This window comes from Acartia tonsa, chromosome 3 (genome assembly GCF_053477335.1).
Source record: "Acartia tonsa isolate MP-2025a chromosome 3, ASM5347733v1, whole genome shotgun sequence".
Classification (NCBI taxonomy): domain Eukaryota; kingdom Metazoa; phylum Arthropoda; class Copepoda; order Calanoida; family Acartiidae; genus Acartia; species Acartia tonsa.
The window spans coordinates 35,612,656-35,635,535 of NC_137262.1; the positions used below are offsets into that span (position 1 = coordinate 35,612,656).

General features: G+C 33.4%; 1 protein-coding gene across 6 annotated transcripts in view; it reads right to left on the reverse strand.

Annotated features, from left to right (window-relative positions):
- Nucleotides 1-1,391: 1,391 nt before the first annotated feature.
- The window catches only part of LOC145314015 (protein spinster-like), a 44,402-nt gene continuing 22,913 nt past the window's right edge, over nucleotides 1,392-22,880 (reverse strand). The window contains exons 5-14 of one of the 6 annotated variants that reach the window (XM_080153739.1): nucleotides 22,195-22,545; nucleotides 20,810-20,955; nucleotides 19,439-19,541; nucleotides 15,123-15,258; nucleotides 13,072-13,211; nucleotides 11,975-12,175; nucleotides 11,301-11,430; nucleotides 10,065-10,130; nucleotides 8,088-8,313; nucleotides 1,392-1,576 (exon numbers count right to left, since the gene is read on the reverse strand). In XM_080153739.1, coding sequence (XP_080009865.1) covers nucleotides 8,240-8,313; nucleotides 10,065-10,130; nucleotides 11,301-11,430; nucleotides 11,975-12,175; nucleotides 13,072-13,211; nucleotides 15,123-15,258; nucleotides 19,439-19,541; nucleotides 20,810-20,955; nucleotides 22,195-22,545 — 1,347 coding nt within the window. In that variant the 3' untranslated portion in view covers nucleotides 1,392-1,576; nucleotides 8,088-8,239. Of the gene's footprint in view, nucleotides 1,615-7,719; nucleotides 7,822-7,966; nucleotides 8,314-10,064; nucleotides 10,131-11,300; nucleotides 11,431-11,974; nucleotides 12,176-13,071; nucleotides 13,212-15,122; nucleotides 15,259-19,438; nucleotides 19,542-20,809; nucleotides 20,956-22,194; nucleotides 22,546-22,880 lie in introns of those variants that run through there. The other 5 variants (XM_080153738.1, XM_080153741.1, XM_080153740.1 and 2 more) reach the window with 5 other exon arrangements.

A 22,880-nucleotide genomic window follows, 5' to 3' on the forward strand; every position in this document is an offset into this window, starting at 1 on the left:
AGTGTCATAAAGATAGACACCGCACCTATAAGTATAGAAGGATATATGTACTTTTTAAAACCAATAAATTATTTAAACTGGTTTTTACTTTTTTTTTCTTCATAATATATAAAATATAAATCATTCACTAAAAAACAGTACGAAATAGAAAAAAAGCAATGACAAAATCATTTTCACATTTAAATGAACTTAAAAACTTTAAACGTCATTTTAATTTCTGATAGCAAAGATACTGAGAAACTTCGTTCCACGTCTTTGCACAGCGGTGGTTAGCAACAAACTGAGATGATAATAGTATACACAATTCACTGCTAGCAAATACATGTACATCGTACAAATTTATACTACGTCTTCTAAAATACATGCATATATAATAGACAGAGAATATGTGTATTACCCTTTACCGCAAGACAGATAAAATAACTAGACAGGCGAAGAATTTAGTTGATACTCATTTTAGTCATTTATTCAAACTAATAATAAAAGCGACTGATTTGGGTTAAAATTTTTGTAATGCATAGATTTATCCATAGGAATTCAACTATTTAAAGCTGAATTATTAATAGTATTAAAAAATGAAAGTACAACTTTCCTTTCGTACTTTAATGGGTAGGTACAGTTTCTAATAATGTGTTCAGATTATTCCTACAAGGTTTTTCCAATTGTCCCAATTAAGGGATTGAGTATCTAGACTTTCATATTTATTGGATAGTGGTTCCTTATCCCTAAGTATTGGACCCAAGACCATATGATTAGTTTTATGAAAACTTGTGCCTTTATTAAATTAAAAATATATTTCTGTTCTTTCAAAACACGTTGAAGCTTTTTTTTAAGGGGTTTGGGGGTAAATAATCTCAATAAAGGGGGATAATTAAAGTTTTGTTAGGGAGTTCAATGGAGCTTATATTAACAACGAAATTAATTAATAAAAATCACGAAACCTATACGTTATTTCAGCTGTCGTTGGGGGGCAACACATCGTAAAATTGACGACCTCTCCATTTGCCCCCAAAATATTATTTTAGATTTATTTTGCTTGTTGGTTAAACCTTATTCCGGAGTACAATGGCGCGAAGCTCTCCTTTCTTTCTGTTTTGTTGTTAATAACTTAGCTTTAAAGTTGAAAAATAGGCTTTATTCCATAGTGTCTATAATTTTAATGGAGGGAAAGGGTAATCAAACCTTTACCCCCCCCCCCCCCCCCATAAGACATCCTTGTTTTAGATAGACATATATACAACCCCAATATTTTTTTAGAACTGTTTTTCTGACAATGGCTCCAAGACATTTTTTTAAAAAGGCTAATATACGCAAAAATTTCATGAACCCTTAGACAAGAAACATTTTAATATCTGAAAAAAGAATTATAAAAATAAATAATCGACATTACATAAAATGAAACATTTATTAAAAATTCTACAATAATCACTATCACATTCAACATGAAATCAGTTGTTTTTAATATTTAAATAGACAAATTTGTTTTATGGTGGTTTATAATCATTATATACAGAATACATAGCAAAACTATTACATAATAAAAGTATTTATTAAATTATCAAATAATTAAAATCACCTAGAATAATGGGATTTTATTGTCATTGGTCAAAATTTCTGGTTAAGGGAGAAAAAAAATGGACAATGTTGACGTTTTTTATCCTTAAAAAACTAAAAGCGTATAATCTATCATAAAAATAATGAAAAATACTCAAATTGAGCAATTAACAGTTTAAATAGATCTTTTGAGAGACTTTAAAAAAGGTTCATTAAAAATATTTTCAAATCTTCAACTCTTTGGCTTTGATTTTAAGATTCTAAAATGCTTTCAACATGGATTGTTTAATAGTTATTTATCGCATCGTATTATAAACAGCTTTCTGTGGATATAAAATGTACAATTATAAGATTATTACCGGTTTTTATATTCGTATAAACTGGATAAAATACGGTGCTTTAAATAAGGGGGGGGGGAAGTTTTGACACTTTCGCTTACTCCGTGATTATTGGGCTAGGTATTAAAGTTAGACTATAGGTTATTTGGGATAAAAGTTTACTTTTGGTTAGTACTTCACGGATTTTTAATTATCTTTTGGAAAACCCCACCCCCTAGCCCCCCGGGGCTCAAAATCCCCCTAAAAATGAACCTAACCTTAATTTTCTCAGGAACCATTTGACCAAAAGTGATGATTTCTTAAACTTAAGCTTTTATGCTTATAAACTAACTTCTAGTTTAGAAGTCACCCCCCTGCCGCCAACCCCTAGCCCTCCGGGGCTAAAAAAAACCCTAAAAATGAACCTAACCTTAATTTTCTCAGGAACCATTTGACCAACAGAGATGATTTCTTAAACTTTAGCTTTTATGCTTATAAACTAAGTTCTTGTTTAGAAGTCACCCCCCTGCCGCCAACCCCTTGCCCTCCGGGGCTCAAAAAAAACCTAAAAATGAACCTAACCTTTATTTTCTCAGGAACCATTTGACCAACAGAGATGATTTCTTAAACTTAAGCTTTTATGCTTATAAACTAACTTCTGATTTAGAAGTCACCCCCCTGCCACCAACCCCTAGCCCTCCGGGGCTCAAAAAAACCCTAAAAATGAACCTAACCTTAATTTTCTCAGGAACCATTTGACCAACAGAGATGATTTCTTAAACTTAAGCTTTTATGCTTATAAACTAACTTCTAGTTTAGAAGTCACACCCCTGCCGCCAACCCCTAGCCCTCCGGGGCTCAAAAAAACCATAAAAATGAACCTAACCTAAATTTTCTCAGGAACCATTTGACCAATAGAGATGATTTCTTAAACTTAAGCTTTTATGCTTTTAAACTAACTTCTGATTTAGAAGTCACCCCCCTGCCACCAACCCCTAGCCCTCCGGGGCTCAAAAAACCCCTAAAAATGAACCTAACCTTAATTTTCTCAGGAACCATTAGACCAACAGAGATGATTTCTTAAACTTAAGCTTTTATGCTTATAAACTAACTTCTAGTTTACAAGTCAGCCCCCTGCCACCAAACCCTAGCCCTCCGGGGCTCAAAAAAACTCTAAAAATGAACCTAACCTTAATTTTCTCAGGAACCATTTTACCAATAGAGATGATTTCTTAAACTTAAGCTTTTATGCTTTTAAACAAAGTTTAAGTTTAGAAGTCGCCCCCCTGCCGCCAACCCCTAGCCCTCCGGGGCTCAAAAAAACCCTAAAAATGAACCTAACCTTAATTTTCTCAGGAACCATTTGACCAACAGAGATGATTTCTTAAACTTAAGCTTTTATGCTTATTAACTAACTTCTTGTTTAGAAGTCACCCCCCTGCCGCCAACCCCTTGCCCTCCAGGGCTCAAAAAAAACCTAAAAATGAACATAACCTTAATTTTCTCAGGAACCATTTGACCAACAGAGATGATTTCTTAAACTTATGCTTTTATGCTTATAAATTGAGTTTAAGTTAAGAAGTCACCCCCTTGCCGCCAACCCCTAGCCCCCCGGGGCTCAAAAAACCCTAAAAATGAACCTAACCTTAATTTTCTCAGGAACTATTTGTCCAATAGAGATGATTTCTTAAACTTAAGCTTTTATGCTTATGAACTAAGTTTAAGTTTAGAAATAGCCCCCCTGCTGCCAACCCCTTGCCCCCCGGGGCTAAAAAAAACCCCAAAAATGAACCTAACTTTAATTTAAATTTCTTATTTGAAGAGTTAGAGGTACACTTATTGAACCAAATATGCTTCTATTTGGATGTTATTGACATATCTGCTGAACAAAAATATAATCGGCCTCCAGGTTCAGGTGCTGGAGACAGGAAAAAATTTAAATTTCTTATTTGAAGGTTTACTAATATGAAATTCCGAAATCGACCCACCCTAAGTAAGTTGTATTTTTTGTATTTTTTAACAAATAATTTAATCTGCAAGGTATTTTTTTCAGAGTTCTAAAATGGCGACAATATTGCTCACTGGAGATAAGTAGCTATCATATAGGATAACTTTAGATTTTTTATACCTTGATTAAGTTTCTTGTTGTACATATTTTTCATTTCTATTTAGTAACCTTTCATCTTAATTCAAACATTACACATAAGGATTTGTACCTGTTGAGAAGGCTCCTGGAGCCTGTCGGGAACACATATTGAAGCCGTAAACAATAAATTTGACTATATTATTTACTTTAACCTTATTCTATTTAAATACCTTTCCTCTAAATTTCAAACTAACCATTTTAGATATTCACCTGAACCTGGAGGCCGATTCTAATTTTTTCAGCAGATATGTCAATAACATCCAAAAAGAAGCATATTTGGTTTAATAAGTGTACCTCTAACTCTTTAAATAAGAAATTTTAATTTTCACCTGTCGAGAGTGGACCTGGAGGCCTGCAGCACCTGAACCTGGAGGCCGATTCTAATTTTTTTCAGGAGATATGTCAATAACATCCAAAAAGATGCATATTTGGTTTAATAAGTGTACCTCTAAACCTTCAAATAAGAAATTTAAATTTTTACCTGTCTCCTGAGTGGACCTGGAGGCCTGCAGCACCTGAACCTGTAGGCTGATTATATTTTTGTTCAGCAGATATGTCAATAACATCCAAAAAGAAGCATATTTGGTTCAATAAGTGTACCTCTAACTCTTCAAATAAGAAATTTTAATTAAAGTTAGGTTCATTTTTGGGTTTTTTTTGAGCCCCGGGGGGCAAGGGGTTGGCGGCAGGGGGGCTATTTCTAAACTTAAACTTAGTTCATAAGCATAAAAGCTTAAGTTTAAGAAATCATCTCTATTGGACAAATAGTTCCTGAGAAAATTAAGGTTAGGTTCATTTTTAGGGTTTTTTGAGCCCCGGGGGGCTAGGGGTTGGCGGCAAGGGGGTGACTTCTTAACTTAAACTCAATTTATAAGCATAAAAGTATATTTTTAAGAAATCATCTCTGTTGGTCAAATGGTTCCTGAGAAAATTAAGGTTAGGTTCATTTTTAGGGTTTTTTTGAGCCCCGGAGGGCAAGGGGTTGGCGGCAGGGGGTTGACTTCTAAACAAGAAGTTAGTTTATAAGCATAAAAGCTTAAGTTTAAGAAATCATCTCTGCTGGTCAAATGGTTCCTGAGAAAATTAAGGTTAGGTTCATTTTTAGGGTTTTTTGAGCCCCGGGGGGCTAGTGGTTGGCGGCAGGGGGCGACTTCTAAACTTAAACTTAGTTTATAAGCATAAAAGCTTAAGTTTAAGAAATCATCTCTATTGGTAAAATTGTTCCTGAGAAAATTAAGGTTAGGTTCATTTTTAGAGTTTTTTTGAGTCCCGGAGGGCTAGGGGTTGGTGGCAGGGGGCTGACTTGTAAACTAGAAGTTAGTTTATAAGCATAAAAGCTTAAGTTTAAGAAATCATCTCTGTTGGTCAAATGGTTCCTGAGAAAATTAAGGTTAGGTTCATTTTGAGGGTTTTTTTGAGCCCCGGAGGGCTAGGGGTTGGTGGCAGGGGGGTGACTTCTAAATCAGAAGTTAGTTTATAAGCATAAAAGCTTAAGTTTAAGAAATCATCTCTGTTGGTCAAATGGTTCCTGAGAAAATTAAGGTTAGGTTCATTTTTAGGTTTTTTTTCAGCCCCGGAGGGCAAGGGGTTGGCGGCAGGGGGGTGACTTCTAACCAAGAAGTTAGTTTATAAGCATACAAGCTTAAGTTTAAGAAATCATCTCTGTTGGTCAAATGGTTCCTGAGAAAATTAAGTTTAGGTTCATTTTTAGGGTTTTTTTGAGCCCCGGAGGGCTAGGGGTTGGCGGCAGGGGGGTGACTTCTAAACTAGAAGTTAGTTTATAACCATAAAAGCTTAAGTTTAAGAAATCATCTCTGTTGGTCAAATGGTTCCTGAGAAAATTAAGGTTAGGTTCATTTTTAGGGTTTTTTTGAGCCCCGGAGGGCTAGGGATTGGTGGCAGGGGGGTGACTTCTAAATCAGAAGTTAGTTTATAAGCATAAAAGCTTAAGTTTAAGAAATCATCACTTTTGGTCAAATGGTTCCTGAGAAAATTAAGGTTAGGTTCATTTTTAGGGGGATTTTGAGCCCCGGGGGGCTAGGGGGTAGGGCTATCCAAAAAATGATTAAAAATCCGTGAAGTACTAACCAAAAGTAAACTTTTATCCCAAATAACCTATAGTCTAACTTTAATACCTAGCCCAATAATCACAGAGTAAGCGAAAGTGTCAAAACTTCCCCCCCCCTTGTTCAGTATGGCTGAGAATCGGTTCTAATCCAACGAATAATAATCGATTTCGAAGCGATATTGGAAATAATCTTATCTTTTTAGTCTTATTCAATAGTCATACTATTTAAAAAGTTAGACAAATAATATCACTTGAATATTAACTAAATATAAATACCTATAAGAAACTGAATCTATTACACAAGCTAACAAGACTACTTAATACAACTTCTAAAATCAATAATAACGTGGGAAAGTAAAAATTTCAAACCTAACATTTTTTAAACATCAATTACATACAAAAAGGAAGAATTAGACCTTAGTAAGGATGGCAACATCCATAAGCAGCATAGCTTTTTAAGAATTAAAGACAAAAAATTTATTCTACAGAATTGAATTGACCGTCAGAACATTACCGACTGACCGAATAAATAATATAATGAATGAGGAGTCTTTTTTTTATATATAGTGTACAAGCACACTTTTTGAATTATAGAGTAGCTACGCTACTAAAACAATGTTCTGAATGAAGCTCAAGTTTCAGATAACCGGGGACATGTTTAATTTGAACCAAAAATATCAAACTTAAATTATTAACAATAACAAACAATTTACAGTCAATGAAGTACATTTTCAAATAAATTTAAGATTGATATTTTAGGTTCTGATAATTGTAAATCACCAAAATTAAGAAATAACAGCCATTTTAGCTTTCTAACATACAGCTTCTTTTCTGACAAAAGACCAAATGGTTTCCGTAATAAATTTTTAATTTTGATTTTTTTCAACAGCGACATCTTTGAGAGATTGAGGTCCTTATTTTTATTTGTATATTTGGTACAGGGGTGTATATTCTGCACAAGATTTATTTTTTTCCCCTGCTACAAATTTTTTTATTTTTTTTCTCCCCCTACTTTTTTCTCACCAAGTAGGGGGGAAAATGGAAAAATATTTAAAGAACTCTATATTTTATTTATTTTATCCCTCCTACCACACATTTTTTTAGTTTTTTTTTTCACCGAGGAGGGGGGGAAATGGAAAAACCTGAGCAGGGGATCCCATGTAGAATATACACCCCTGATTTGATATGACTTTGTGAAAGGCATAGCAACCAGAGAAAAGTAATAAAATGAAATTAAAATAAGATTTAATTTTCGTACCTATACAAATCGTTTTTTTATGATAAAAGGGATAGTTGCATGAAGTGCATTTAACAAGTTTGATTACAAGAATACCATCTAACATATATAATTTTTGATTACAATAAATAGCAATCTATTAGGCACCAACAAAATAGTCATCATGCTGTTATTGTGAAAGCCATTTTTGTTGTTTATAGCCAAAAAATATGATTTTCAAGTCGATATTTTTAAAACTTATTCAAGTTTAAATGCACTAAATGCAACTCAAATTTTAATTAACTATAAGTTTGCTTAATTAAAAATGAGTTTAGTAGAAAAGCCTAAGAAATCTAATTCATTGCCTAAATATAATTACATTATTGTTATTTGTAAAGATTTAGAAATGTAACTTGATAAGGGTATTCAAAAATTTGGGGCAAGTCTTAGTTAGAGCAATTAGGTAGACGAATGCATATTAATTTTAACTATGGTCATGTAGGTTTTTAATGCAAATGCACTAAAAATGAAAATTTTGTCAAAAGAACATTCAAAATTTGTTCAATTTTATATTTATAAATTGCAATTTTCAATCTTTTAAAGAATTTTGTAGTGAACTTGCATTTAAATTCCTAAGTGAAGAAGTTATTGATTTTATGACCCACTTCTTTTCTATAGATTGGGTAATTGTTTTTTTGAAGAGGTTTAAATTCAACTATGTAAGTTTATCAATGCAAAATTTAAATTATTTTGATAGGTATGAATGTAAGAAATTGGATATAAGACCAATGATGTTATTATTTTTGACCAATTTTTAGTGTCATAATTTTCAATTTATTTTAACAGCAAGAATTTGTAATGAATTGTTTACTAATTCATAAAGATTTTTTCTTCAAACATTCGAGGATTTTTTTGTCAGGTTTTCAAGGATTCTTTTTTTAGACTGGGGTTGTTGCTCTGGAATCTTTTGTAAGTTCGGGGGCACTTTCATCTTCAGAAGGCATCTCGTCTCCTAAAATAGATAATTAAATTAAAATTTGTATGACGTTCTACTTTTTAGATGGGATCTAATACTGGATAAACATGTTGAGTTGAATGTGTTCAAATGGCACTTTGATATGGATGCCGTTTAGGCACTATGCATCCCCCCCCCCCTTTCAATACTATGTGAATAAAAGTATTTTAATTCCAGTAGGGCTCGTATCAGATTAACTTCCGCTGGATTAAAACCGGTTCAGAGTCAAACTGAAAAAATATGTATCGTATCCAACAATTTTCCACGAAAATGAATGAAAAATATTAAAATAATCCGGACCTTTGGCCTTCGAGGCCAATAAAACCAGTTTTAAAATTCTAAAAATTTTCACTTTAATATCTACAAAAACTGTCCATAATTAGATATGATAAAAGAACTAATATCGATTTGCTTATTAAAGGTTTTAATTAACAATATCTGAATTCACAAAAACATGCAAATCAAAATATTACAATGTAGTTTTAGAAAGCATTTTGCAAATTTAAATAATACAAAATATTGCAAATTTGACCTTTCTACTTTACTAATATTTTATGTTTTTTTCTTCAAAATAGCTTAAAAATATGTGTTCTTATTTCAATTTAGGTACCTACTAGGTAAGCCAAAGCTAAACAATAATAAGTGATTGAATATGATACAATGTACACTAAAAATTACAAAATTAGCTTTAAAAATCTCCTAAATAACTTAATTAAATATTTTAAAAAGTGAAATGTGAAACTAAAAATGTGAATTTTACTGCGTCAACTCTACTTGTTTCAAGAATAAGGATAAGTTTTCTGGAATGTTTAAAAAATATTTTTTTTCTCCCAATTCTATTCCTGAAGTTTTAAAATCTGCCAGTAAATAAGATAGTACAAATTAGTTTTCTTAATTTCTAGTTTATATCACCCTGTCAAGATTTAATTAAAGTTCTTAAGTTAACAAATATGAGAACGTTTTTAAAAAATCTTTGGGTACCAGTATAATTTACAGTTCAAAGTCACCTTCGTTTCTGACTATACTTGACTTAATTTGTACCTCAGTATTTGTCTGCAAAATTATACCATTTAATTTTTCATAAAACTTATCCCTGGCCTTGGCAAAGATACTCTTTTACCTCGTCTCTAATCTAACGAGTCAGCATTCCAACATTTGAAAATGATTATGTAAATCAACAATTCTTCTAAAGTAAAGTTTTACTTAAGTCATTCTTACAAGCTTAATAAAATAATTTTACACAAACAATAATACTTTCTTAATCAATGTATTAGAACAGATTAAACTAAAAACAAAAAATCCAAATATATCAGAAATAAAGGGATAATTCCATCGACGATTTCCAATCATTTTATTACCTACCCAAGTAATATTTAGGGACAATTCACGAAAAAGGTCAATCAATTTTAACAAAATATCTAATGAGGAAAAAAGTTGGATCATGGAAAAAAAACGAAGTAGCGGGTTTCGTTGTATTTTCAGCGTAGCTTTTCTCTTATTTCTACCCCGGCGGGGGGAGGGGTTCTAACCCTGCAGGACAAATTTCCTAACACTAAGCAATCATTAACATTTAACAAACCTAACCTAACCTAACCTAACCTTAAATAACCTATTAAAAGCAATTGTGAAAATACGGCGAAACCCGCTACTTCGTTTCTTTCCATTTGATCCAAAAAGTTTTCATTCATAGATTGTCATCCTTTTAAAAGAAGTGCACTTGACACACAAACAAAAAAAATGTGCTGTACCTAAACTTTCCTCTGGTGAGGCTTTTGGTAACATCATCTTAACCTCGCCACTCACTTCAGAGGTTCCTGATAAGAAAATAAGTTTTAAAAAAAATAAAAAAGGTGCAATTTAAAAGCAGGGATGGCAATCCAAGGCACTATGCACATATTCGGATTTTCAAATATTGGCGGATCTATCCGAGACGGATGCGGATACCGAATTAATCAATGCAAAATATCCAAATTTTAGCGAATTTTGATTTCATTGTTTTTGTACAAAAATTGGTAGCCAAATCGGATTGCCATCTCTGCAAGTAAAAAGGAGTTACATTTTTAAATTACTACAAAAATCATTTTAAATATGAAGATTCAAAGCTGTAACTACCTTTTATGAGTGAAAAAAATATTTATCAACACTTAACAACGTTTAATTAATACCAGCCTAATCAAGCATGTTTTAAAAGCAATAGGCAAGCTCTGCTATTTATCTCTTCAAACAGCAACAAAAATTGATTTAGAAAGTTTTGCTAGTACAACATCTAAATAATTTTACTTTCTTTCTGTATGTCGTTTAACTCTGTTAAAAGTTTTTAAATTGATTTAGATATTTTTTGGAAAGGATCAGGGATTTAGCAACAGAAGACAAAATCATTTTCTCTCCAACTAATGTTAGTTCAATTTAAAACTGCATAATTTACTTGATTTATATCTACTATTGTAAAAAATGGTAAAAAGAAAACCTAATATATAATGATAACTCAATTATGATCATTTTTAGGGGACTAAAAAGTCAAAGGAAAGGTGATTTTTGGCAGTTGCCATATCCTTATCAATAATATTGCATAATAATATAATTGTGACTCGTAAGCAAGCTTCCAGTCAAATGCGCTTATTAAGTCTAACTGTTCTTAAAGTTTTCCAAACGCATAAAACAGTTTGACCTAATAAGCGCATTTGACTGGAATCCTACTCACAACTTTACGCCATATTGCAAAAGCTACTATTGATGCTGTGAGTATTGGTGCAAAAAATGGGGACATGATTCCAGTGACGTCATATTTTTCTTTCCCGAAAAAGGGAATGGGGAAAGAAAAAAAAAGAGATGGGAGAAAAGGGGGTTTTCCCCATCTCTTTTGAAGAGATTTTCTTCCCCCCTTCCCTTTTTCGGGAAAGAAAAATATGACGTCATTGGAATCATGTCCCCATTTTTTGCACCAATACTCACAGCATCGCTACTATTTCCTTTCTACTACTCACCATTACATTCTTTTTCACAGAGAAGTTTATCTTTGATGATGAAAATAGCGCTGATGAAGAACAGAACTCCGCCAAGGATTTCAACCCCTGAGTTTGTTAGCAGTGAGTATAACATAGATGAGTATTCAACCTAAAAAATATATAGGAATATATTAACAACATAGAATACCTAAACTTTGCTTTTATAATGTCATATCAAAATTGAAAAAATAATCCTCAAATGAAAATATCCATAAATGTTAATATGATTTTTTCTTGCGCTCTGTATATAAATGATATTTCTAAAACTGTTTTTATTTTTACTTTGAGAACGCGTTTGATACGATTAGATCAATGCCTCAATCATCTCTCCAATTTAGCTTTCAAAGACATAAAATTACACTTCAAAGATTAATTTAATAATCAGTCTCTATATGAAAGTATTTTATTCAGTTTGGCTTTCAAACCGATTAGTGTCCGCAAAATTAGAACCAGTTCTCAGCCATACTAATAAATCATGTATAGCATCATATTAGATAATTTTCCACGAATGTTAAAATTTTATTTAAATAATAAAATTAATCCCTTCTAGTTTTGTTATCCCGGCCCCAAAAAAATGGTTTTAATCTCAAGTTTTCATTTTGATATCCGCAAAAAGCTGTATATAAAACTATGCGATAAATAACTATTCATACCTCAGCACAAGAAGCGTATTCATAAATGGGAGAAACATTCCCAATAGGTTCTGACGTCACCAACTGGGCAGCTGTGGCGTTGTGTAACCCTGTGGGGCTGCTCTCAGTACTATTGTTGACAACCAGAGAATTGATCATGTCCTCGCTGGACTGGCACAGCTCGCCAGAATGGTCCAGGAACTTCACCAGACCATCCATGATCTAAAAATAATAAAAATAGTCAGTGATCAAAAGGGGAAGACAATGGCATCCCCAATGTAGATTACAATTAGTGGTTAAAACGAAAGTTATTGAACCAACCAATCAAAATTTCCTAAAGTCCCCAAAGTTGTTAAGCCAACGAATAAGAAAACTTTATGGTAAAACTTTGGGGACGAGTGTAATAAACAACCCATTGTCCCCTCTCTCTCAGATAAAAAGTAGAAAGTAGTGTCTTTAACACAATTTAGTCTTATATGAATTTTTTCCCCTTAATTTGATATTCATTTGCACAAAAAGTGTTTTTTTTGGAAATTGTTAATATAAATGTAATTATCTAATTTTCTCTCCATTCTAGTTGTCTCTCTGACGTGAGACATCATTCTTAGAAAACCTAATTTAGATTTCCCCCACGTCATTTACTCAAAAAATGCGCAAGAATGAATTTATGTAATTTTTGATTAAGAATAAGCATAGACTATTTCTAAATAAATAAACCCAAAGGGATCTTTTAGGATAAGAAGTTAAATTAATATTAATCCTCTATAATGATAAACAAAATTATCCCTTATCAAATTAAAAGTTTGGACAATGACATTGCTAGTTTGAACTAGCCAATCGCAATTTCACAATATTTGTGGCCTAAAGTTTTTAAGCACCAATACAAAATCGTTATTGTAAAACTTTGCTTTACAAAACATGTGATTCATTTATTGGTCAGTTATTTCATACAGTAGGAGGGGAGGAAATAAAGGTGCTGGATGGAAGATATCGTTATTTTAGCCCGTTGTAAGTTTTACTTTAATAGAGAACATGAAAATTTGGTGTAACATGAAAGTAATAATAAATATATCTATGTTACTGGGACGGTATTAAAAGTAACATGTATGTACACTTACCACTCCAATAAGGTACGGGGAGCCGGCATCGCCGAAAGCGTGACTGAACAGGATTTGTCCCGCCTCCGCCGTGCTTCGACAGGTAGGTACAACCACGTACAGCAACATGTCAGCCACGATGCTCCAATTCAGATTCAGGGCTAAAAAAAATTGAATAAAAAAGTTACTTATTACATCGTATTGAAGAACGTTTTAAATGGATAGAATAATTAAAATTATAAGATGAATTTTGCTGGCTTGGAGGTTCTGAAAGCCCTAGCGAAAAACCAGACTTAATATATTTTTCGTGTAATAATACGATAAGAAACAAAAAGGGGGGGGGGGGGTAAAATGTGGTGACTCGTGCCACGACATACCAGCAATTTTATTTTGGGTGCTACTCCCTTAGTTTTAGAGATAATTGGATAAAATCTTTTGGGCTGGGTCAGTAACTACCCCAACTAGAGGTATCTTTCAAAAAAAACGGCGGCGGGACCGCCGCTCCCGCCGCCCGCCGCCGTTTTCCGCCGCCACCAAAAATTTTTTTTTTTTGCATTTCTCGCCGAATTAGGCAATTTGGAATCATTTGAGATCATGTTATTTTTTTCAAAAATTTTTCCCCTTACAAGCAACCCTGCGGGGGGACTTTGTCATTTTTTTCAAATTCTCGTATATCAAGGTATATCTTAAATACAGTACTTCTCCTGTGATTTTGAAGATATTGAAACAAAATCTTTTTAGGTTGGTAAGTAAAAAATATATGAATTAAGAAAACGGCGGCGGGACCGCCGCTCCCGCTGTCCGCCGCCGTTTTACGCCGCCAACAAAAAATTTTTTTTTTGCATTTCTCGCCGAATTAGGCAATTTGGAATCATTTGAGACCATGTTATTTTTTTCAAAAATTTTTCCCCTTACAAGCAGCCCTGCTTTTCAAATTCTCGTATATCAAGGTATATCTTAAATTCAGTACTTCTCCTGTGCTTTTGAAGATATTGGAACAAAATCTTTTTTGATGGGTCAGTAATAAATATTTGCGAGAAATGCAAAAAAAAAATTTTTTTTGTTGGCGGCGTAAAACGGCGGCGGACGGCGGAGCGGCGGTCCCGCCGCCGTTTTCTTAATTCAAATATTTTTTACTTACCAACCTAAAAAAAATTTTGTTTCAATATCTTCAAAATCACAGGAGAAGTACTGTATTTAAGATATACCTTGATATACGAGAATTTGAAAAAAATGACTTAAGTCCCCCCGCAGGGTTGCTTGTAAGGGGAAAAATTTTTGAAAAAAATAACATGGTCTCAAATGATTCCAAATTGCCTAATTCGGCGAGAAATGCAAAAAAAAAATTTTTTTTGTTGGCGGCGGAAAACGGCGGCGGACGGCGGGAGCGGCGGTCCCGCCGCCGTTTTCTTAATTCAAATATTTTTTACTTACCAACCTAAAAAGATTTTGTTTCAATATCTTCAAAATCACAGGAGAAGTACTGTATTTAAGATATACCTTGATATACGAGAATTTGAAAAAAATGACAAAGTCCCCCCGCAGGGTTGCTTGTAAGGGGAAAAATTTTTGAAAAAAATAACATGATCTCAAATGATTCCAAATTGCCTAATTCGGCGAGAAATGCAAAAAAAAAAAATTTTTTGGTGGCGGCGGAAAACGGCGGCGGGCGGCGGGAGCGGTGGTCCCGCCGCCGTTTTTTTTTAAAGATACCTCTAGTTGGGGTAATTACTGACCCAGCCCAAAAGATTTTATCCAATTATCTCTAAAACTAAGGGAGTAGCACCCAAAATAAAATTGCTGGTATGTCGTGGCACGAGTCACCACATTTTACCCCCCCCCCCCCTTTCTTCAGTACTGGCCAAAACTCGTTTTAATCCAGCGGAAATCCGTTTCGTAAACATATTAAAAATGATTTTAAAACTTGTATAGGTTTATCTCTGAATTAGTTTTAATTATGTATGTACTTTTTTAGCAACCATAGCAACTGTTAGGGACTGACATACTTAAGAAAATAATTGTAGAAAACCTTAGTTTTTAAAAATGAAATACTTTTAAAATGATAATCTTACCTATTTCACCAATGAAGAGTAGAACAAAGGCGAGAATGATATTGCTCCTACAGTTGATGATGCCCAGGGTGAGAAAGACAGCGGAAACAAGGATTCCTACGCCACAGATGATGGGGTCAGCACGGGGATACTTCACCTGCAAAATTGTTAAACTCGTTAAACACAGAACCATACTTTTTATAATGCATATCCTTTTATATAACGTAGTAAGGTTTTTTTGTCTGAAGATAAAGATTTGATAAATACAATTACAGAACTGAATGGGTAGCATATTTTAGGGAAGCTTCTTATAACTCACCGGCTGGTTTTAAGCTTTATTATTCAAAGATTTAAGCCTAGGGATGGTTTTATGCTATTTTTCTGCTCGGCCTTTCTATACCTTTGAAGATAAGAGTCCATACATACTATGGTCGCAGGTCCTAGTTTTGGCAAAATTAATGTAATTTTTAAAAATCAAAAATTAATTTATCGCTCTTTTTAATGTTTTAACGTAATTTACCTAGCTTTAAAATGGTTTGGCATTATTATCATAGAATTTTTTTTATTTTAAAAATTTTAGTATAAAACGGTACGTCCAATTTCAACATGTTGATTCTTTGTTAACAGAATTATTTTATGTGATATAATTAATAATTAAACTATTATCTGATTTTTAGAATACTGATTCCTATTACAACAAAGAAAAATGTTATGAGCGAATTATCTCAATTTTCAAGTCAGAAAAATATCAATGTATTCTTGTAAATATTTTGCATATTCAATTCTGACACTCTACAAGTGTTCATGTTCGTTTGTCCTACCATTCCAAAGCTTCACTTTCATGGATGTTGTCATGCTTGTTTATTTGTTGAATGAAAAGTAATGCTATGCAGGTGTAATTAAGCATGATGAAAACAATCTAATTACATCACTTAAGTTTTCCTCATTTCTGTCTCCTACAAAAATGCTAAATTCTAGTTTGTCATAAAAAAATACATACAGTCACTTTTAGATTTATCACTGGAACAGAAATCTATTTTGGCTATTAATATTTAAGTTATAATAAATTAACAATTTTAATAGATTTCTTACCCTAAATGGCCAATCAAGACACAATAATTCACAATTCAAATCAGACTTATTAGGGGAATAAAATGAAAAATAACAGTCCTTCCGTACCAACATGTGTACATATTCTAAACAATAACATGGTCGGACTGTTTCTAAAAGGTGTTTCTATTGGTCCAATTATTTAATTTTGGATCTAGGCTTACAATATCTATTCCTTTGTAATCAACTAAAAGGAGACTTGACAAACTATCTTAATATTATTGAATAATGAAATACATAAAAGATTTGAAAATCACAAAACCTCGACCATTTGATTGAAATATCTGAAAGAATGGGCCAGCTTTTTGGCCAGGTTCTTCCCCTATTATTTTAACGCACCCGACACAGCAGTAGTAGGACCATTTATCATTACGCGATATAGGCCAAATTAATACCTATTTTTTAGCATATTTAGTTAAAAAAATAAGTTATGACGCAAGTGGTAGTTCTTGAATAAACCTAAGATTATGAAGCCCGTTTTGCAAAAGTTATTTGCCAATATTAATGCAATTCAAAATGGGATAAAGTAAAGACAACTTTAATTCTTGGTTCACTACAGACATAGTATTAGTATTGACATTATTATGATTTCTAGCCCCATTGTGCTCACGTGGAGTTTTAAGCAAACTTTCTTAATAAGCGAATAAATGCTAAAAATATGCTTCCCTTCTTTTAATCTTTCCTAAAAAAATAACAAAATATAATTTTTGAAAGATATTAAAAACAAAAATAATTTAAAATTTGACGTGTACCATGACTTAAAAACTATTTTTTTTATCTATTACCTCTCAAACTTAAATAAACTTAACTTACTTTTTATTCATTTTCCCCAAATAACATAAACCAACAAAATAACATAATCTTGCAGTTTATATAAGGTGGTAAAACATTAAATTGCATAGAAAACGTTTTCTATATTTCTGCAAAAATTCTATTTTGGGAATACATATTTGCAAATGTTGTGAAACGTTTGAGGAATATTTTGTTGGTTGAAATATTACAGGCAAGCAATGTGCATTTACTAAAATCAAAACAATTAGGCTTTAAACTTTTCAAATTGCATAAATAAACTTTATACCTATGTTAATATGTATGATAAAACCATTAGTATAAATAAGGGCCTCTAATTCTATATAAAAGTAGCACGGCAATAAGAATTAGTTTTGAGAATCTTGAGGCATATTGAGTGAAATTAAACCTAATTAGGTTTTGAAATTAGCCAACAAAATCAACAAGATATCATATAGTAAGCTATTTATTCCAGCTATTAAAACCTTAGTTAAATAGTAGTTACGCTACTACGAAACAGAGAGAGAGAGAGAGGACAGTGGGCTATTTATTACACTAGTCCCCAAAGTTGTATAATAACTTTGGGGACTTTGGTGAATTTTGATTGGTTGATTCAATAAGTTGAGAGTTCAAAGGTTTCAACAAATAATTTTAATCTACAGAGGTGGTAAATTTGTGTGTCATCATTGGGGATCTACGTCAATTTATCGGCCATTGTCTTATCCCTTTAGATCCCTGACTACAAAAGGGATATTTATTGATAGAAAATGCTAGACTTTTTTGTGTTTTATGATAAGGTAATAAAAAGTTTTGTGAAAAAAACAAAAATGCATACTAAGCAATAAAAAGGTTCCCTATGATAAATATTTAAAAAAATTAACAAGAAACATAGATGTACACAAGATTGAGATTTAGGATATCTCGATCTGATTTTTTTTCTTGGCCTAAAATTGTTCGCCCCTGAAATACCAAAACCAAATCACAACAATAGGAAGTTTTTAACAGTCACTTATTTTTTATTGACTTTTACTGCTGGGCTACTAAATGATCAGAATTGTCCTTGTCATGATATAAATAATAGGCCTCTGTATATAAACACAACAATGCAATACAAAGTTGGTTAGCTGTCTCTTCTTTTATTTGGTTGGATTAAAATAGGATTCACACTTAGGGATGTGGAGGGATATGATTCACAAAATTACCCCATCTGTAGATTACCTACAATTAGTGTTTGAAATGTTTGGAAACTCAACTTAGTAAACCAACCAATCAAAATTTAGTACAAGTCAACAAAGTTGTTCAGCCAAAGATAAAGAAAACGTTAATATAAAACTTTGGGAACTTGTGTAATTAAAAGCCCAATGTCCTCTCCCTCCCTGAATATAACCACAACAATAGAAAGTTAGTTAGCTGTCTCTTGTTGTTTTTATTTGGTCGGATTTACATTAAAATAGGATTCACACTCCACATCAACACCAAAATGTCTGGCAAGTTTAGTGTTGATGTATTACAACATTATATTAGATAATTAAGTTGGACATTTTTCACAGAAAGAGAGTGGACAATGGGCCTTTCTATTAAACTGGTCCCCAGAGTTTTATAATAACGTTTTCTTTTTTGATGACTTAACAACTTTGGGGACTTTATTGAATTGGTAGGTTCATTAAGTTGGTATCCAAACGTTTTAACCTTTAATTGTAATCTACAGAAAGGGTAATTGTAATCATAGGGGATGTACAATGTACATCAATTTACCGGCCATTCTCTTATCCCTTTAGCTGCCAGAAAGGTTTTCTTATTTTTAGAATAGTTACTTGTTCAATGGAATAGGAATTTAAATTTAGAATAACATTCTTATTTAGCTAATCTATTATTTGGTAGTTTTGTAAAGCATCTTACTTATTCTTAAAATAGACGAGACAAGGAAATGTAAAAGCGTAGCGGTCGTCTGGTTATTTCTGGTTTAACTTTTAATAATAGGCAAACACAATTTTTAGGCAACAATATTATTTTCTCATTCATTCTCATAGGGTCTCTTATAACCATTAATATTTAAACATTACATTTACTGCATTTGTCCTAAGAGTGTCTGTTGTAATATTATCCAGGAATCTTTAGGGATAAGACAATGGACGATAAATTAATGCTCATTCAAAATGGTGAGTGACCTCTGTGTAGTTCAAAATTATTGGTTGAAAAGTTTGGAAACAGTATTACAGTTTAATGTTCTTTAAATGGTGACAAGTTAAAACAGTACAATTGCAAATAACCACTAAGTCTTAAATACTGCTTGTAAAAGTGTAATTGATCATTGATTTCAACAATATCTTTGTTTTGAACATTTTAGTAAATATTGTGAAACTGTGAAAAATCTTTGAGTAATAACTGAACAAAATCGGGCCTCCGATTTACCTTTTATCTTTTACTGTTTTTATTACCTTAAGTTTGGTGGAGAGGAACATGCCAAGAGGAACGCCCACAATACCACTGGCCATGGTGACTGCGCCGAAGATAAAGGCCACACTCTCAATATTGATCATCCTGAAGTCAAAAATTTTAGTTTTAGTCAGAGATCTGAAGGGATAAGACAATGGCCAATAAAATGATGTACATCCCAATACACAAATATACTCATTCTGTAGATAACAATTATTAGTTAAAACGTTTGAAGACTCAATTTAATGAAACAACTATCAAAATTTGTCTCTATGTAAAGTTGTTAAGTTGACCAATAAGAAAAATTATCATAAAAATTTTGGGGCTAGTGTAACCAGGGAGTAAGGGAGGGGACAATGGATCGAATATTCAATTTTTAGGAGTCTTATACTTTGGGGACTGGCTTAAAGGGAATGTGCAAGAATTTAGCAGTTTCTGACTGAGTTTGGGGACTTGCGCATAGAATGCCGCTACTCGTTATGTATGTTTTGAATATTGCAGACGGGGAGAAGGGATAAGGGAAGTGGGGGGAAGGGAAATAAACACTCGTTGTGTTAGTTTGGAATGTAGCAGACGGGGAGAAGGGAGAAGGGAGGTGGGGGCAAGGGGCAAGGGAAATAAACAGAATAAAAAGGGGCAGTCATATTCTTGCTAGCAGCTGGCCGGGTCCAATAATCTTTTGATATAAAAATCACACCAAAAAACCTCAATATATTTCATCAAAGACAAGTTGTGATTTCACTTTTCATGACGCTATGGAAATCTATTATTCAATTAACAATTCCTTCATAATTTCCTACAAATTTATTGGATTAAACTGGATTTCATGCCCTTTCTTTGATAACTCTTATATTGAATTAATTGCCCATTGTCCCCTCCCTTACTCCCTGAGTGTAACTAAAAGCCCAAAGTCCCCTCCATCCCAGAGTTTTAGTACTAGGATTGGGCCGTCTTTCTATCCACGTCAATTAACAGAAGTAAGATATTCTCAGAAGCTATACAAGTTACAAGTCTGATTTTTCTGATTCCACTGGCATAAACAAAACTCATTAAAATGCTTTATAATTGGTTTTATAATATAAGATTTTTAATATTTCTTGTGTTGTATCAATGAAAGCTACCTAGATTTTTAGTCCAGATTCTCCGCAAGTGTAATAGAACGGTACAATTGACACAAACTATATATTGGCTAATTTTCTATTAGTTTTAGCTATGTAAGGAGAATTAAACATTTACCAGGTGCAATTTCTTTTGGAAACCTAAAATTGTTCCTTTTTTTAGTGCGAATCAACGCTGGTTTTAAACCAGCAAAAATTAATCGGATTCGGGGCAACTGAAAAAAAAACAAATGACATAGAAACACTAAAAATTACCTATGCTCTTCAGGAACAGTGTAGAGAGCCTTCTCAATGAAGACAGGACCCCACCAGGAAAGGGCTCCGGTGCAGAAGGTGACACAGGTGAAGGCCAGCGTTGAGATCATGAAGGTCTTGTTCTTGCCCAGGCTTACAAGGTCTTCCTGTAAAGAGATATGGTATGAAGATTTTTATTTTGGATTTTTAACATGATTATCATACATCCTTAGTGTTTTTGTCCTTATAATCATATTTTAGTTTTCAAAGGGGGGGGGGGCGAAAGTGACACTTTTTGTCAAAGGTACTCAACTAAAAAAAGAGTTACAGGTCTGAGATTTTGCATGGCAGTTGCTTTATAGGAGTACAATATGGAACTGTGAAGAAACGGCGGCGCAACCGCCGAAAACCGCCGTTTCCCGCCGAATTTTTTTTGCCTTTTCTGGGCGGTTTTAGGCGGTTGCGCCGCCGTTTTTTCACAGTTCCATATTGTACTCCTATAAAGCAACTGCCATGCAAATCTCAGACCTGTAACTCTTTTTTTAGTTGAGTACCTTTGACTTTTAGTTTTGGTTTCAAAAAGTGTCACTTTCGCCCCCCCCCCCTTTGTACTGATGATTTATCCTTATTATTCATAACCACTTCACCTTGCTTACTTCATTCTGAAGAAGTTTTCTGTTAAAAACAAAATGGCTAAACTGTAGCAAATTTCTTGGCTAAATACCTACTGAAGTATTTAATTTAAAAGTTTAACATTTTATAACATAGTTTAAGTACAGACAACAGAAAAAAATATTTATTTTGGGTGTACTGTACATGAAAGTATATGAAGTAATATCTAGTAAGCTTTGAGAATATTTTTTATTTACTTTATATTTTATTTTATAATGAATCTCAACTTACTTAATGTAATGAAGCATTTAGCTTAATTAAAGAAATATAAAAGATAAATCAAACAGTTCAATTGATATCTATATTTTAAGCTAAAGACAATGAAAACCTTACTCCATGATATAACTAGGATACATATAAATATTGGTGCTTGCTTACATGTGAAGACCGGAGCACCGAAACCCCCCCCCCCGCTTAGTTTTGACAAAAATCAAAAATAAGGGGGGGGTAGTTTTTTAACCCCCCGCTTAGTTTTGACAAAAATAAAAAATAAGGGGGGGGGGGGTAGTTTTTAACCCCCCCCCTTAATTTTGAAGAAAATTAAGGGGGGGGTTTTGAACAAAAAGTCTTTGCCTTTCCCTGCACTTTTCCTCCTTGCCGTTTTCCAGACATTAAAAAACTACCCCCCCCTTATTTTTGATTTTTGTCAAAACTAAGCGGGGGGGGGGGGTTTTCGGTGCTCCAGTCTACCACATGTAAGCAAGTACCTAAATATTTATATTTATTTTACTCACCCTGTATGTCTTTGCCTGTAGGTTGCCATGTCCCTCGCTTTCACCACGTGGCGGGTCCTCCATCAGGAACACAATAAAAATAACCGCCACAACACCGAGAATGGGCGTGGCCCTCAGGCCCCACTGCCAGCCGCCCAGCGCTGCGGCTGTGTGACTGCTGACCATATAGCCTAGACCGCTGCCTACCGGGATGGCAAAGTAGAAGACTGCTAGGGCTTTGCTGCGAGCGTCGTCAACAAACATGTCTGAGATGATGGTGGGCGCAATGGTTGAGTAGCTGGCCTCGCCGATGCCGACCATGGCGCGGGACCCGAGGAACGCCCAGAAATCAGGATTCGCCCAGCCTTTGTCCTAAAAATAAATAGAGGATGAAAACACAAAAAAATCTAAGATCGACAATATAACAAAGTGATTTACTCTAAAAATGGACGTGAGGACTTTTCTAGTTCTACATAACAGTGGCAAAAATCGTCGTGCTATGTTTTATTTTAATCATGCCTAAATTACCGGTAGGAGCTATCTGTCAGAGACAAATGAACCGACTTCAAAGGGATAGTTCTATGAAGTGTATTTAAAGAGTTAAGGTACTTAGAGTAGTGAACTTTTATATGTCTTAGTAGAATATATTAGGCATTGGATAGATATGATTATATGTTAAAGAATTTTTAACATTGACCAGACCAAAC